The sequence below is a fragment of the Peromyscus maniculatus genome, chromosome 1 (genome assembly GCF_049852395.1).
Source record: "Peromyscus maniculatus bairdii isolate BWxNUB_F1_BW_parent chromosome 1, HU_Pman_BW_mat_3.1, whole genome shotgun sequence".
In the NCBI taxonomy this organism is placed as follows: Eukaryota; Metazoa; Chordata; class Mammalia; order Rodentia; family Cricetidae; genus Peromyscus; species Peromyscus maniculatus.
In genome coordinates this window covers 197,378,107-197,390,598 of record NC_134852.1, presented here as the reverse complement: position 1 = coordinate 197,390,598, position 12,492 = coordinate 197,378,107, and the positions used below count along the sequence as shown (strand labels likewise).

General features: G+C 40.4%; 1 protein-coding gene across 3 annotated transcripts in view; it reads right to left on the bottom strand.

Annotated features, from left to right (window-relative positions):
* Slf2 (SMC5/6 complex localization factor 2) overlaps positions 1 to 12,492 on the bottom strand; it is a 74,912-nt gene that overhangs the window by 13,892 nt on the left and 48,528 nt on the right. For all 3 annotated transcript variants that reach the window (XM_076563177.1, XM_076563176.1, XM_006988172.4), the window contains 5 exons: positions 11,229 to 11,370; positions 4,813 to 4,915; positions 4,258 to 4,434; positions 2,252 to 2,349; positions 1,058 to 1,145 (listed from right to left, as the gene is read on the bottom strand). In XM_076563177.1, the coding sequence (XP_076419292.1) occupies positions 1,058 to 1,145; positions 2,252 to 2,349; positions 4,258 to 4,434; positions 4,813 to 4,915; positions 11,229 to 11,370 (608 nt within the window). The remainder of the gene's footprint in view (positions 1 to 1,057; positions 1,146 to 2,251; positions 2,350 to 4,257; positions 4,435 to 4,812; positions 4,916 to 11,228; positions 11,371 to 12,492) is intronic.

Below are 12,492 nucleotides of genomic sequence, written 5' to 3'. Positions count from 1 at the left end.
CTGAGGACTTTTAATTATCTTAGTGGCTCAGGAATGGTGCCCACATATCTGCAATCAAATCCACTTCCACCCGACTAGGGTGGCAGTCAGTTGTCAGATAATATGCATAGTATCTTGTGCATATTCTAATACTGCTCTTACATTTAATGGTTCATACTACTAGATCATGTCTTCCAGAGTACAGTCTCATTTTTTATTTATTTATAGGACATAACCTAGTAACTTATAGTGAATTGCAATTCAAACAAGAACAATACAGGGACACCCAAGACAAAGTTCTGTGAATTTTTAAATCCAATTAAGGGCAGCCCTTATCTTAGTCCAGGTTCTATTGCTGTGAAGAGACATCATAACCACAGCAACTCTTATAAGGGAAAAATTTAATTGGGGTGGCTTGCTTATAGTTTCTGAGGTTTAGTTCATTGTTACCATGGCAGGGAGCATGGCAGACATGATGCTAACTACATCTTGATCAGAAGACAACAGGAAGTTGACTGAGACACCGGGTGGTATTGTGATCATAGGAAACTTCAAAGCCTGCCTCCATGATGACAAACTTTGACTAACAAGGCCATACCCACTCCAACAAAGCCACACCTCCTGATAGTGCCACTGTCTATGAGATTATGAGGGCCAGTTACACTCAAACCACCATAGCCCTGTTAGTGTTAACAATGTTTGCAAAGCCATCAGAACTCAGAGTGGTGTTCCTATAAGATATATTTACACATATTCATATATCTACCAGTATACCCTCTACTGAACAAGTACTGGAGGCAAACCACATTAAGTTCTATGATCCATAAAGACCACTTTATTAAAATAGGTTTAAGATGTGGTTAATAGCTTTGTAATTTCTAATCCTGTGACCACAATTTCTAATGCTGTTAATCTTGGGAGATTGAATAAATTCTCAATGTAACAGCTGCTAACAGCACATTATGAATTTCTCAAAATTAGGATTTTGAGAAAAAAAATCCTTCTGATTTAGGATTCATCAAATCTTCCAACATCTCACCAACTCTCTCATTTATTAGAAACAAAAGTGTATTTATACCTGAAGATTATTGGCATTAGGGATATCTTCGTGTTTTTCATCCAAAAGCTTTGAAATAATCACTAGACTGAGGCACTGCCTCAGTTGCCTGGAATTAGAAATGAAAAGTTTTTACAATGTGTTTAAACAATACTACTTGACAAGCAAGCAAATGAGCCAAATGGAACCTTAGTCTCTTGGGGCTGTTTCAGAACTAACTGTTAGAGAGCAGTGGTGTTGATGTAAAATATGTGCACATCAGGTTAGAACCGCCTAGAGCTGGGGGTAGTTCAGTTGGTAGAGGCTTGCCTAGCATACACTAAGCCCTGGTGTGCTCGTGCATGCCTGTAATCCTAGTGCTTAGCAGGAAGATCAGAAGTTCAAGATCATCCTCTCCTACACAGTGAGCTCCAGACTCTGCTTGAGCTCCTAAGAACTTGTCTCATAAAAGTAGAAAAGAAAGCTGATTGTGGTGGTGCACGCCCTTAATCCCAGCACTTGGGAGGCAGAGACCAACAGATCTCCGAATTCAAGGTCAGCCTGGTCTACAGAGAGGTCCAGAACAGACAGGGATACACAGAGAAACCCTGTCTCACCCCCTACCCCCACCCCCCGAAAAAGGAAATTAATTTTTGCTATATATCATCTATACCAGCTGTTCTCAACCCCTGGCAGCAGGGTGGTGGTGGTGGTGGTTCGAATGACCCTTTCACAGGGGTTATATATCAGATATCCTGCACAATAGATATTTACCTTATAATTCATAACCATTTAGTTGTGAAGTAGGAAAAAAAATAATTTTATGGTTAGGAGTCACTACAATATCAGGAACTGTATTAAAGTGTCATAGCATTAGGAAGGTTGAGAACCACTAAGCTATACTTATACTGACTTATCTGATAAGCTAAAAATAAAAACCAAGAATAGTCAGTCATGTTCTGAATTAAGTAACATAATCAGGCTCACACCCCCATAAACAAACAAATAAATAAATAAAAGAACATTCAAAAAATGTTGAATAGAAGCCAAAGTTCCAAGTTGGGTGTGGTGGCCTAGTCCTGTAAACTTAACCCTCAAGAGAGGCTAAGGCAGGAAAACTGAGTTTGAGGCCAGCTGAGGCTACATAGTAAGACCCTGTTTTACAGTAAGAACTCCAAAGTGTTTACCTAGCATCAGCATTATAAAAATCTTGATGTTTATTTCACTTTACAATACCTTCCACGAGATGTCCAGTTAGGGACCAGCTGTACCAACCACAGAAGGTTGTGGGGATGACTGGAGAGTTCATTTATGCCCACACAGAGTTCATGTACCTGAAAAAAAGAGAACAAGCCCAGGGTCAGAGCTACAGACCTTTTTGCCTTGATGGAAGTCACCAAAACAGAACTCTGAAGTTTTGAAAATGCATGCCATTTAGAGCATACTAGAATGCATATATCACAAGTTCTGTTTTTTTCTTAAAGTACCCTAGAATGGTCACACACTAACATTTATATTTATATATTTACACTAGCATTTCATGTCACTCTCATGTTGTTGCTACACTTGAAAGCAACTTGGTCTTTCTTAAAAGAATAAAGTATTCAAATACCAGTTTCCCTAAGTGTGTACATCACACACACACACACACACACACACACACACACACACACACACACACACACACACACGATCATATATATTCCAGACCTGAAAATTCTTGCATGCTTGGATCCTATTACAGTATTTTAGTTTTCTTCTGGCTATGGAGCTCAGCCTTGTACGTGCTAGGCATGTACAAAACACCTGAACTATCCTTTAGCTCTCTAGCTATCATATTAAAAATTGACAGCTGCTTCAAAATAAGCTGATGAGCATGGGAAGAATGCAGTATGATCGGACAAGATGAATTACTTTTTGATAATTTTTGGAGCTTGGTGACAGTTACTCAGTTTAGTTATTTTTGTTATTGTTTTCAAGATAGAGTTTCTCTGGATAGCCTTAGCTGTCCTAAAACTCACTCTGTAGACAAGTCTGGCCTCAAACTCACAGAGATCTGCCTGTTTCTGCTGGGGTTAAAGGCATGGGCTATCACAACCCAGCACTCAGAGGAGTTTATTATGCTCCTCTTGGCTCTAGTTTAAAAACTTCTATCAAAAATGGGAAAAGGCCTAAAAAAATTACCCATGCTCAGTCGCATGGGATTAAGTTCAATTCAATCCCAGCTGCAGGCATAACTATCATGTCATTTATGCTCAGAGGTCATTTCAGAAAGACTATCCTTGAAGGCCTCAGATGACATCACTGCAGCCCTGCTGTGCTAATCTTGCCACACTGTTCACCCTTTATAATTTGTAAGACTTGATTACAACTTGAAATGTGTGGTGATATATTGTGTCCCCCAAAATATTGTGTACCCTAATAAAGCTTATCTGAGGATCAGAGGAAAAAGCCAGCAACTATATTAAACATAGAAGTCAGGTAATGGTAGCACACGCCTTTTGTCCTAGCATTCGGGAGGCAGATATCCATCTGGATCACTGTAAGTTCAAGGCCACACTGGGGAACAAAGCCAGGCATGGTGCCTTTAATCCCAGCACTAACCATAGAGGTCTGGAGAGACAGGAAGTGATGTAGCTGGGTGGGAAGAGGAAGTGAGATGCAGAACAGAAAGGCATATAGGCGTGGGCATACAGGCAGTAGGTCTCTTTGGCAGAGGATTTCCAAGTGTAAGAACATGGCTGGCTTCTTCCTGCTTTTCTGATCTCACAGATTTCACCCCAATATCTGGCTCTGGGTTTTTATTAATAAGACCATTTAGCAATTTGTCTTACAGAAATGTCACTTTACCACATCTGTACTCTTTTGCTCATCCACTAACCGCACGAGTGGTAAGGAAGCCCGGCAAAGGCAAAGGTGCAAATGCTCAGACATAGTAAATCTCCAATAAAAGGTTGAAAGACAGCTACCGAGTTCCACCAAATAGTGCCTTCCTCAGCTACTTTCCATGGTTAAACTTCTTAATTGAGCATAGAATCTTTGAATTCTGAGTGCACATGAAACAATGTGATGCTGTACAACACCCAGAGCTTTATTTATCTGTAGACTGGTCTCCTGTAGCCACTGCACAGCTGAAGATGACATTATTAACTCTTCAACTTCCTGCCCTTACTCATAAATGCTAGAATTACAGGTACACACAGCCATCCTTGGCGCAACACCTAAATTTTAAGAAATGTTACCTTTGTGTTCCAATCTCTGATGTTTTTCATGAGATTTATCAGGAGGCTTTGAAAGTCTACTAACGGAATCTGTTTCAGCTCTTTTTCCAAACTCATTTTAAACAGCATTAAAATCAGCAACATTATTTCTCGATCTTGGTAACCTTCTGGATGTATAGATGTACACAAGCCCAGGAACTGCCAGAAATGCACAAAGAAAAAAAATTACTTCAAGAGTTTAAATTATACTCTTGACAGAAGATTAACAAGTATCAGATGTCTAGAAAAGGCAAGAAATGCAACACAAGTAGTGGAATGAAAGGGTAAGTATTTCTTTCTCCATTTTCAGTATTAGTGACTGGCTTCAGCAACTAAAATTAAATTATACTGTAACACTTAACAGTGAAATTCTGACCTGAAGTTCCCTGTTGTTCTTAATATTAAAAGAAAAATGCATTTATAATGGAAATACAATTGCTAAGACCTTTCACTTGGTAAGAAACCAGTGGAATTTTAAACAATTAACCACAAAACTGGTTCTGACTCTTTGCTACAGATATACAAAGTCTTTCATACCTTAACTACATTTAAAATGTTGGTCTCAGGAAGAGTTGAAAAAACGGGATTACAAGATGAATCTTCGCTTCCTCTTCCCCCTAGTGTTTTCTGTGTTTCAAAACTATTGGAAAGGGAATAAAGCATGTATTTCAGAACCATTGAGAAAGCAGTATGGAATCAGGCATAAAATACTCACTGTGGGAAATTCTGAACAACTACTTTACTAAGTCAGGGTCTCACTCTGCTGCACAGGCAAGCCCCAAACTTACACTCACGCTGCCTCAGCCTCCTAAGAAGCTGGGCTTACAGGTGCATGCCACTGTACCCAGCTTAGTTTCCATTTGAAACGGTTACTTTCCTTAATACTCCCATGTCAGAAAGCTATGAAAAACAGGGTTGATATAATAATAATGGCTGATGATTGCTATAGGCCCTATGAGTGACCTGAAGAAACTGCCAAACTAATATAGAGAATTATAGAGGCTAAGGAGATGGCTCAGTGCTATGCAAGCAGGAAGACCTGAGTTCTAATCTCTAACAACCACACACAATTCCAGGCATGCCTGTAAGTGTCTGAAATTCTAGCACTGGGAGATGTAAACAGGAATATACCATGAGCTCACTAGCCAGCCGAGGTGAAGGGTAAGTTTTTGGTTCAGTGAGAAGACCTTGTCTTAAGGCAATTGGGTGGGAAGTCATCTAGGAAGATACTCAACCTCCTGCTCTGGCCTCTGCATGTGCATGCACAGAGGAGTAGGTACAGGTACACTTATGTGTGTGCACCACAAACACATACACACATGCACGCACGCATGCACACATGCACGCACGCACACACCAATTCTAAGCATTTGAAAGAAGATGCACGACCTTGGCCATGGTATTTTAAATTATGTGTGTATTTATGGGTTTGTGCACATGAGTGTAGTGCCAATGGAGGCCAGAAGAAGGCATGGGAACCCCTGAACCTAAAATTATAGATTATGGGGAACTAAACTCAGGTCTTCTATAAGAGTAGTATGCACTCTTAACCACTGAGCAATCTCTGCAGATCTGATTTTGACTTTTGAGACATATTTTTACTTAAAACAACAAAAACCCAACGAAATTCATTTGGCAAAACAAAACCAAGAAAACATAATGTATCAAATGATGGTATATAATTCTCTTTGCCTTCCCAAAACTGGACTCTTCCGAGACTCGCTTCCTCCTCCCACAGTTGCTATTGGTTTTAGGCCTTCCTTCCACAAGATGTGATGATCTTACACATCAAAAGCAAGCATGAACACAGGACATTTGGTCTTTGTTTCCAGATCCCAGCAAGAGCTCTTAACTGCTGAAACTCCTTTCATACAGATAAGGTGACTCATGAAGACCACAGTAACTAACCTATGATTAGGGGGTTAGAAATTAAGCTCTACCCAGAGGGGCTAGAGAACAAACTGATCATCAGATGGCCAACAGTTTCATCTACCATCCTTGTGAAATGGACCTCTAACTGGAGACATGGCTTCGTGGTTAAAGACAACTCCCCCATTTTGATGCTTTGGTGGAAAACCCATGTATTTGGTGTCATAACAGTATGTTTTCCACCTTTCCCAATGGCCCTCTGCACCCACTTTACTACAACAGTGCCATAGTGTGTACCATTCTCTAGCTTCCCGTTTTCTCTTAGCAATGTACCTAGAGGATCCCTCCTCACCTGCATGTGGAATTCCTTTTTTCTTTTGTGCCCCATTACCTTTGATGGGAGCTCTTGCATGAACATGATGGGGGTTTATTTCTGGGCAAGGCTGTTACTAGTGGTCATAGCAAAGAGTAAGATGATCCTGCTCTCCTTGTAATCATATACTGCTTACAGCTTCTCGAGGGGCAGGTCATGAGTCTCGTGCAGGTAACCACTGCTAAGTTTATAAGTACAACAGCCATGTCATGCCTAGAAGACAGGATTTCACAGCTCTCCTTCCCAACCTTCAACTTGTACACTCTTTCTGTCCTCCCTTCTGTGATATATTCCCTAGGCTTTGGAGCATTTTTGTTTTTGAGATGGTCTCACTCTGTAGTTCAGGCTAACCTGGAACTATACCCAACCTAGCCTCTAATTTACGGTGATCCTCCTACCTTAGCCTCTCACATGTTGGGGTTACAAACATAAGGCACCAGAGTTACTTTAGAAAGAAAAAAGAGCTGGGTGGCACTCACCTTTAATCCCAGCACTAGGATCTCTGTGAGTTCAAGGCCAGCCTCATCTAAAAAAATGAGTTCTGGAAGCCGGCGGTGGTGGCGCACGCCTTTAATCCCAGCACTCGGGAGGCAGAGCCAGGAGGATCTTTGTGAGTTCGAGGCCAGCCTGGGCTACCAAGTGAGTCCCAGGAAAGGAGCAAAGCTACACAGAGAAACCCTGTCTCAAAAACCAAAACCAAAATCAAAAAGCTAACAACAACAACAACAACAACAAAAAAAAAGAGCTAGGTGGTGGTAGCACACACCTTTAATCCCAGCACTTGGGAATCAAGTAGATTTCTAAGTTTGAGGCCAGCCTGGTTTACAGAGCATGTTCCAGGACAGCCAGGGCTACACAGAGAAATCTTGTCTCCAAAACAAAACAAAACAAAACAAAACCCAAAAACAAACAAACAAAAAACCCCAAAAAACCAAACCAAACCAAAAGAAAGAAAAGAAAACAGAGTAACTATAGCCATGGCTGGTCTAGAAATTACTATTTATCATCAGCGAGACTTGAGAACTTATAGCAGTCCTCCTGCCTCAGCCTCCCAAATGCTGAGATCACAGGTATGAGCCACCACAGCCAGCCATTTTTTTCTTTGCATAACTTTCAGCAAATTACTTCATCTTTCTGTGCTCAACTCACTTGTAAAATGGGAATGAATTACTAGTAATATTTGTAGTTAACTATATTAAAATATTATGTCAAACCCTTAACTGTGTCTGGTACACAGCAAGTACTAAATAAAGGCTTCTAACTGTGATGCAATGATGTGCAAAAATAACAGATGGATCAATTTGGTAAGAGCAAAAGGCTAAAGAACAAAACAAAATTGGTCCGAGGCCCAGTGTTTCACAGCTCTTAGGTTTAAGCTGGAAGATCTCAGTCTGAGCCTAGACTGAGGTAACATAGTGACCCTTGTCTCCAGTGGGGAGAAAAATAGGAAAAATAGAAAATAGGTAAGTAAAATTATAAACTCAATATATTATATAAAAGTGCAGAGATTTCTTCTAATGGTGAAGAGTCTTGGACAAAGAAATGCTAGAAAAAAAAGATGTTTGGCAGGCTAGGCATGGAGAGAGGACCTGACTTAAAATTGATACTAAACATATAAAGGAAGAAATAGCTATGAGACAGGCAGAGGAAGAAAACACTGGCGTGCCGACTGAAAATGGTAGAGTGTTCTTAGGACTCACATTTTATGTCAGTGTATCTAGACGTCAGCTGAGACTGCACCAGTCTCTGACAGCTCCTCTCTGAACACACGTCACCCTTCACACTGCACTGGAATTACAGGCAGCTGTGAGCAGCCTGACAGGGGTGACAGTGACCCAATTTAGGCTCTCTGGAAGAGCAGCAAGTGCTTTTTTTTTAATTTTAATTTAACTTTATTTTATGTGCATTGGTATGAGGGTGTTGGATCCCCTGGAACGGGAGTTACAGACAGTCATGAGCTGCCATGTGGGTGCTGGGAATTGAACCACGGTCCTCTAGAAGAGCAGCCAGTGCTCTAAACTGCTGAGCCGTCTCTCCAGCGCCGCAACAAGTGCTCTTAATCATGGAACCTTATCTCCAGAAAATCCTTCAAATTATATTGATAAATATTATTAACATTTTTGTATTAATGCAATTATTTGATTCCACCACTTTGTATGCTTACTAAAATCAATTAAAAACTCAATGTATATACAACATACAAAATTAGTAAGTACTATTGAGTTTACCAAAAATAATGTAGTTGATATTTTAAATGTTTATATATATATGTATTTGTTTATTGTTAGTTGTGTGTTTCCCTGTGTAGATATGTCATAGGGATGAGAGATTGGATCCCCTAGAGCTGGAGTTACAGGCAGTTGTGAATCAAGGAACATGGGTGCTAGGAACCATCTTGGATCTTCTATAAGAGCAGCACAAACTCTTTATTGCTAAGCCATCTCTCTAGCTCCTAAACTGTTTATATCATGCAGAAGTAGGAGGTATTTTTAATGGGTATATGGCTGGGTGTGGTAATGGTGCATGTCTTCGACCCCAGCACTTGGGAAGCAGAGGCAGGTGAATTCTTGTGACTTCAAGGCCAGCTAGTCTACATAAGTTCCAGGCCAGCCAGGGCCCACATAGTGAAACCCTGTTTAGGGGTGGTGGGAAGAGGTTATTTAGTTGTCTGGGTATGGTGGCACATATCTGCAATCCATAACTTAGGAGGCAGAGGCAGGAGTCAAGTTTAGAGGAGCCAGAGTTACTGTTTCAAAACACAAACAGAATGTTCTAATAATAGAAGGGGGTTTTGGATAGGCTGGGAAGGCACTGTTTCTTCTATTTAAAGCAGCATTAGAGCATGTCTACAATTTTGCTACTCAACATTACTTTCCGATATGAAGTGAACCTAGGAAACAAGGGGTCCAGTCACAGTGAAGAGAGAGAAGGGAGAAGTTTGCGTTTTTCTTATGAGTGAGCCAACATGAGCATGTGCTCCACTGCGAGGACTGCTCTGACCTCTTCCGTCCTCTCCTCTGCCCGCTCGTGGTGTGCTGCTGATGTGTGTCCTGCACACCTCAAGTCCAGGCTGTGCCCTGCTCTCACCTGTGCTCCCACCCTGCTTTTTCTTCCCCTCCACTTTGAAGGTTTTCTTTGACATTACTTAAAATAACCATTGCTGGGGCTGGAGAGTAGGCTCAGCAGTTACGAGCACTGGCTCCTCTTCCATAGGTCCAGAGTTCAATTCCCAGCACCCACATGGCTCTCAACCATCTATAGTGGGGTCTGATGCCCTCTTCTGGCATAAAGTCATACATTCAGATAGAGCACTTAAACAAACAAACAAACAAAAAACCATTGCCATCAAGACTTCAAAAATGCAGGGCTAGAGAGATGTCTCAGCAGGTAAGCTCAAATTCCCTACACCCTCATGGCAGCTCACAACTGTCTCTAACTCCAGTTCCAGGGGACCTGACATCCTCACATAGACATATATGCAGGCAAAACACCAATGCGCACAAAATAAAAATAATTTTAAAAAACCTTCAAAAATGTGATCAAATTTACATTTCCTCTCATGGAGGCTTTACACATAAAACCATCTTCTCCTATAATTAAGGCCAGTTTTGCCTCATATTTCTGATTTTTATAAATTTTGACTCAGTTGTATGGTCCAGCTCCTTAGTTCTGTATCTGAACACCTAGGCTAGAATTCCACGTTAGAGCGCACAGTAGACTTTCCATTTACAGTCTTTTTTTCTTTAGTAATTTATATACACACATTTCTAGTTAGGTTTATTTTCTAGATGCACCCCCCCATCACTAAATTCTTTCTTTTGGCATACTTTTAACTAGTTACTAATCAAATAACCTAAAGGTTATTGGCTTCTCTTCATAAATTTTACTCCCCAGTGTCCATACCAAATCTATTTATCAGAGTCTTTTAGTCGATTCTTAGGCCTTGATGCATAGACTGAATCATTTATCAAATTATTTTTTTTACCAAGTTCTTTCCAATTTTTATGTTCCCCCCATCTCTTGTCTAACTGCTTTGCCCAATAAACATCTGCATCACATTTTCTAAAACTTAAATTTACTGAGGGTTGGGGTTGGGTATGTAGGTGGGTAGATGGTGTGTGAGTTTGGGGGTGTGCCAAGGTCCTAGTATAGAGGTCAGGAGACAACTTTGGGGAGTCGAATGATTTCCTCTGCCCTGAGTCTCAAAGACAGACTGAGGTGAAGTTATCTGGCTTGCACGGGAAATGCTTTTACTTGATTAGCCATCTTGCTGGCCTCGTAAACCAATGTTAAAGATCAATGAGAAGTCTTTAAAACTCTTTACAGGAATGTTTCTATTACTTCCCCATCAAACATGACAACTTCTAGATTAGGGCAGATATTTAGAATGTATTTCTAGACTGATTCCAGCTTTGAATTTAAGTAAAAAATGAATATTGATTTTATTAATCAATTATAATGACAATGAAAGGATATTATTTAAAAAAAAAAATCTTCTTTTTGAGCCCAGTGTAGTGGCACACGCCATTAACCTCAGCACTTGGGCGGCAGAGGCAAGGTGAATTTCTGTTAGTTCAAGGCCAGTCAGCATGTTCTACATAGCAAGTTCCAGGCCAGGTAGGGCTACAGAGTAAGATACTATGTAAAAACAAAAAACAAAACAAAACACCCAAAAGATCTGTTTGGTGTTTACTATGAGAAGAAAACTCACATTAGATTGTCTTCATTAAAGTCTGGCTGAAGAGTCTCCAGAGGAAACAAAGATCCAAAACCAACGCCCATGTTTAAAAACACAGCCGCTATGTCAGACAATGATGGGATCCAGGGCCAAACTGGTGAGTCACTGAAGGTATCTGGTGAACACAAGGAATTGTTTTAATTCAAACACTCATGCACAAAGGCAAAGTGACAGTCCACCTGTGAAGCGGATTGTTACAATTTTTTTTCTTCTTTCACTTTTGTGTCTTGTCACTTGAGACAAGTTTCACTATACAGTCTATGCTGGGGTTATAGGCATATGCCACCATACTTGCCTTTCATCACAATGACTTCACCGGAACGATAGCTGCTTATGGAATGTTAACAATCTAGTTAAGGTACATCATAGAAAGTATAACTTACCAGGTTGTGTGAACTAAATAACACAAAGAAAATATCCGAATAATCCATTAGAGTGTAAGTCATAATGAAGTAACATGTTTTGAAACGATTAGACACAACACTGGTTAAAATCCTAACTACCATTAACACTGGAAGTCTTTATCATCTTCAGTGGCCTCAAATAAGTGATTGGTGAAATCACAATCTTTCTTGTATTAAAAGGGCTTTCAAGCCAGGCGGTGGTGGCGCACGCCTTTAATCCCAGCACTCGGGAGGCAGAGCCAGGTGGATCTCTGTGAGTTCGAGGCCAGCCTGGATAAGAAAGCAACACTCACACACTTAGATGGTTTCAATCTGCCTTAACGCACTATTAACACAACCCTGCTGTTAATTCATAATCAAATTAAAATCAGTTGTTTAAATCTAAGCCCAGAGGTGTGTACTTGTAATCTTAGTACTCAGGTTGAGACAGGACTTAAGAGTTCAAGGCCAGCCCAGGTTACAAAGTTAGGTTGAGATAGCCTCAGTTACAAGAGACTGTATCAAACAGTAACAATAACCCTAAATAATAATTTTTAATCGGATGATTTAGCACATAAGCTTCCAAATATTTCTACTGACCCTACAAAATAACTCACATGTTAAATATTAAGGGTTGTCATCTGTAAGATCTGAGATTTTTTTTCCTCAAAGAACACAGAAAATCAGACACTTGTTTTTGAGTGGTATTTCATTCCTTTTTTGAAGACGTGTGATTACAGGGTTAGAGAGATGGCTCAGTGGTTAAGAGCAACCACATGGCAGCTCACAACTCTATTTCCAATTCCAGGGGACCTGACACCCATGGCAAAACACCAATGCACATAAAATAAAAA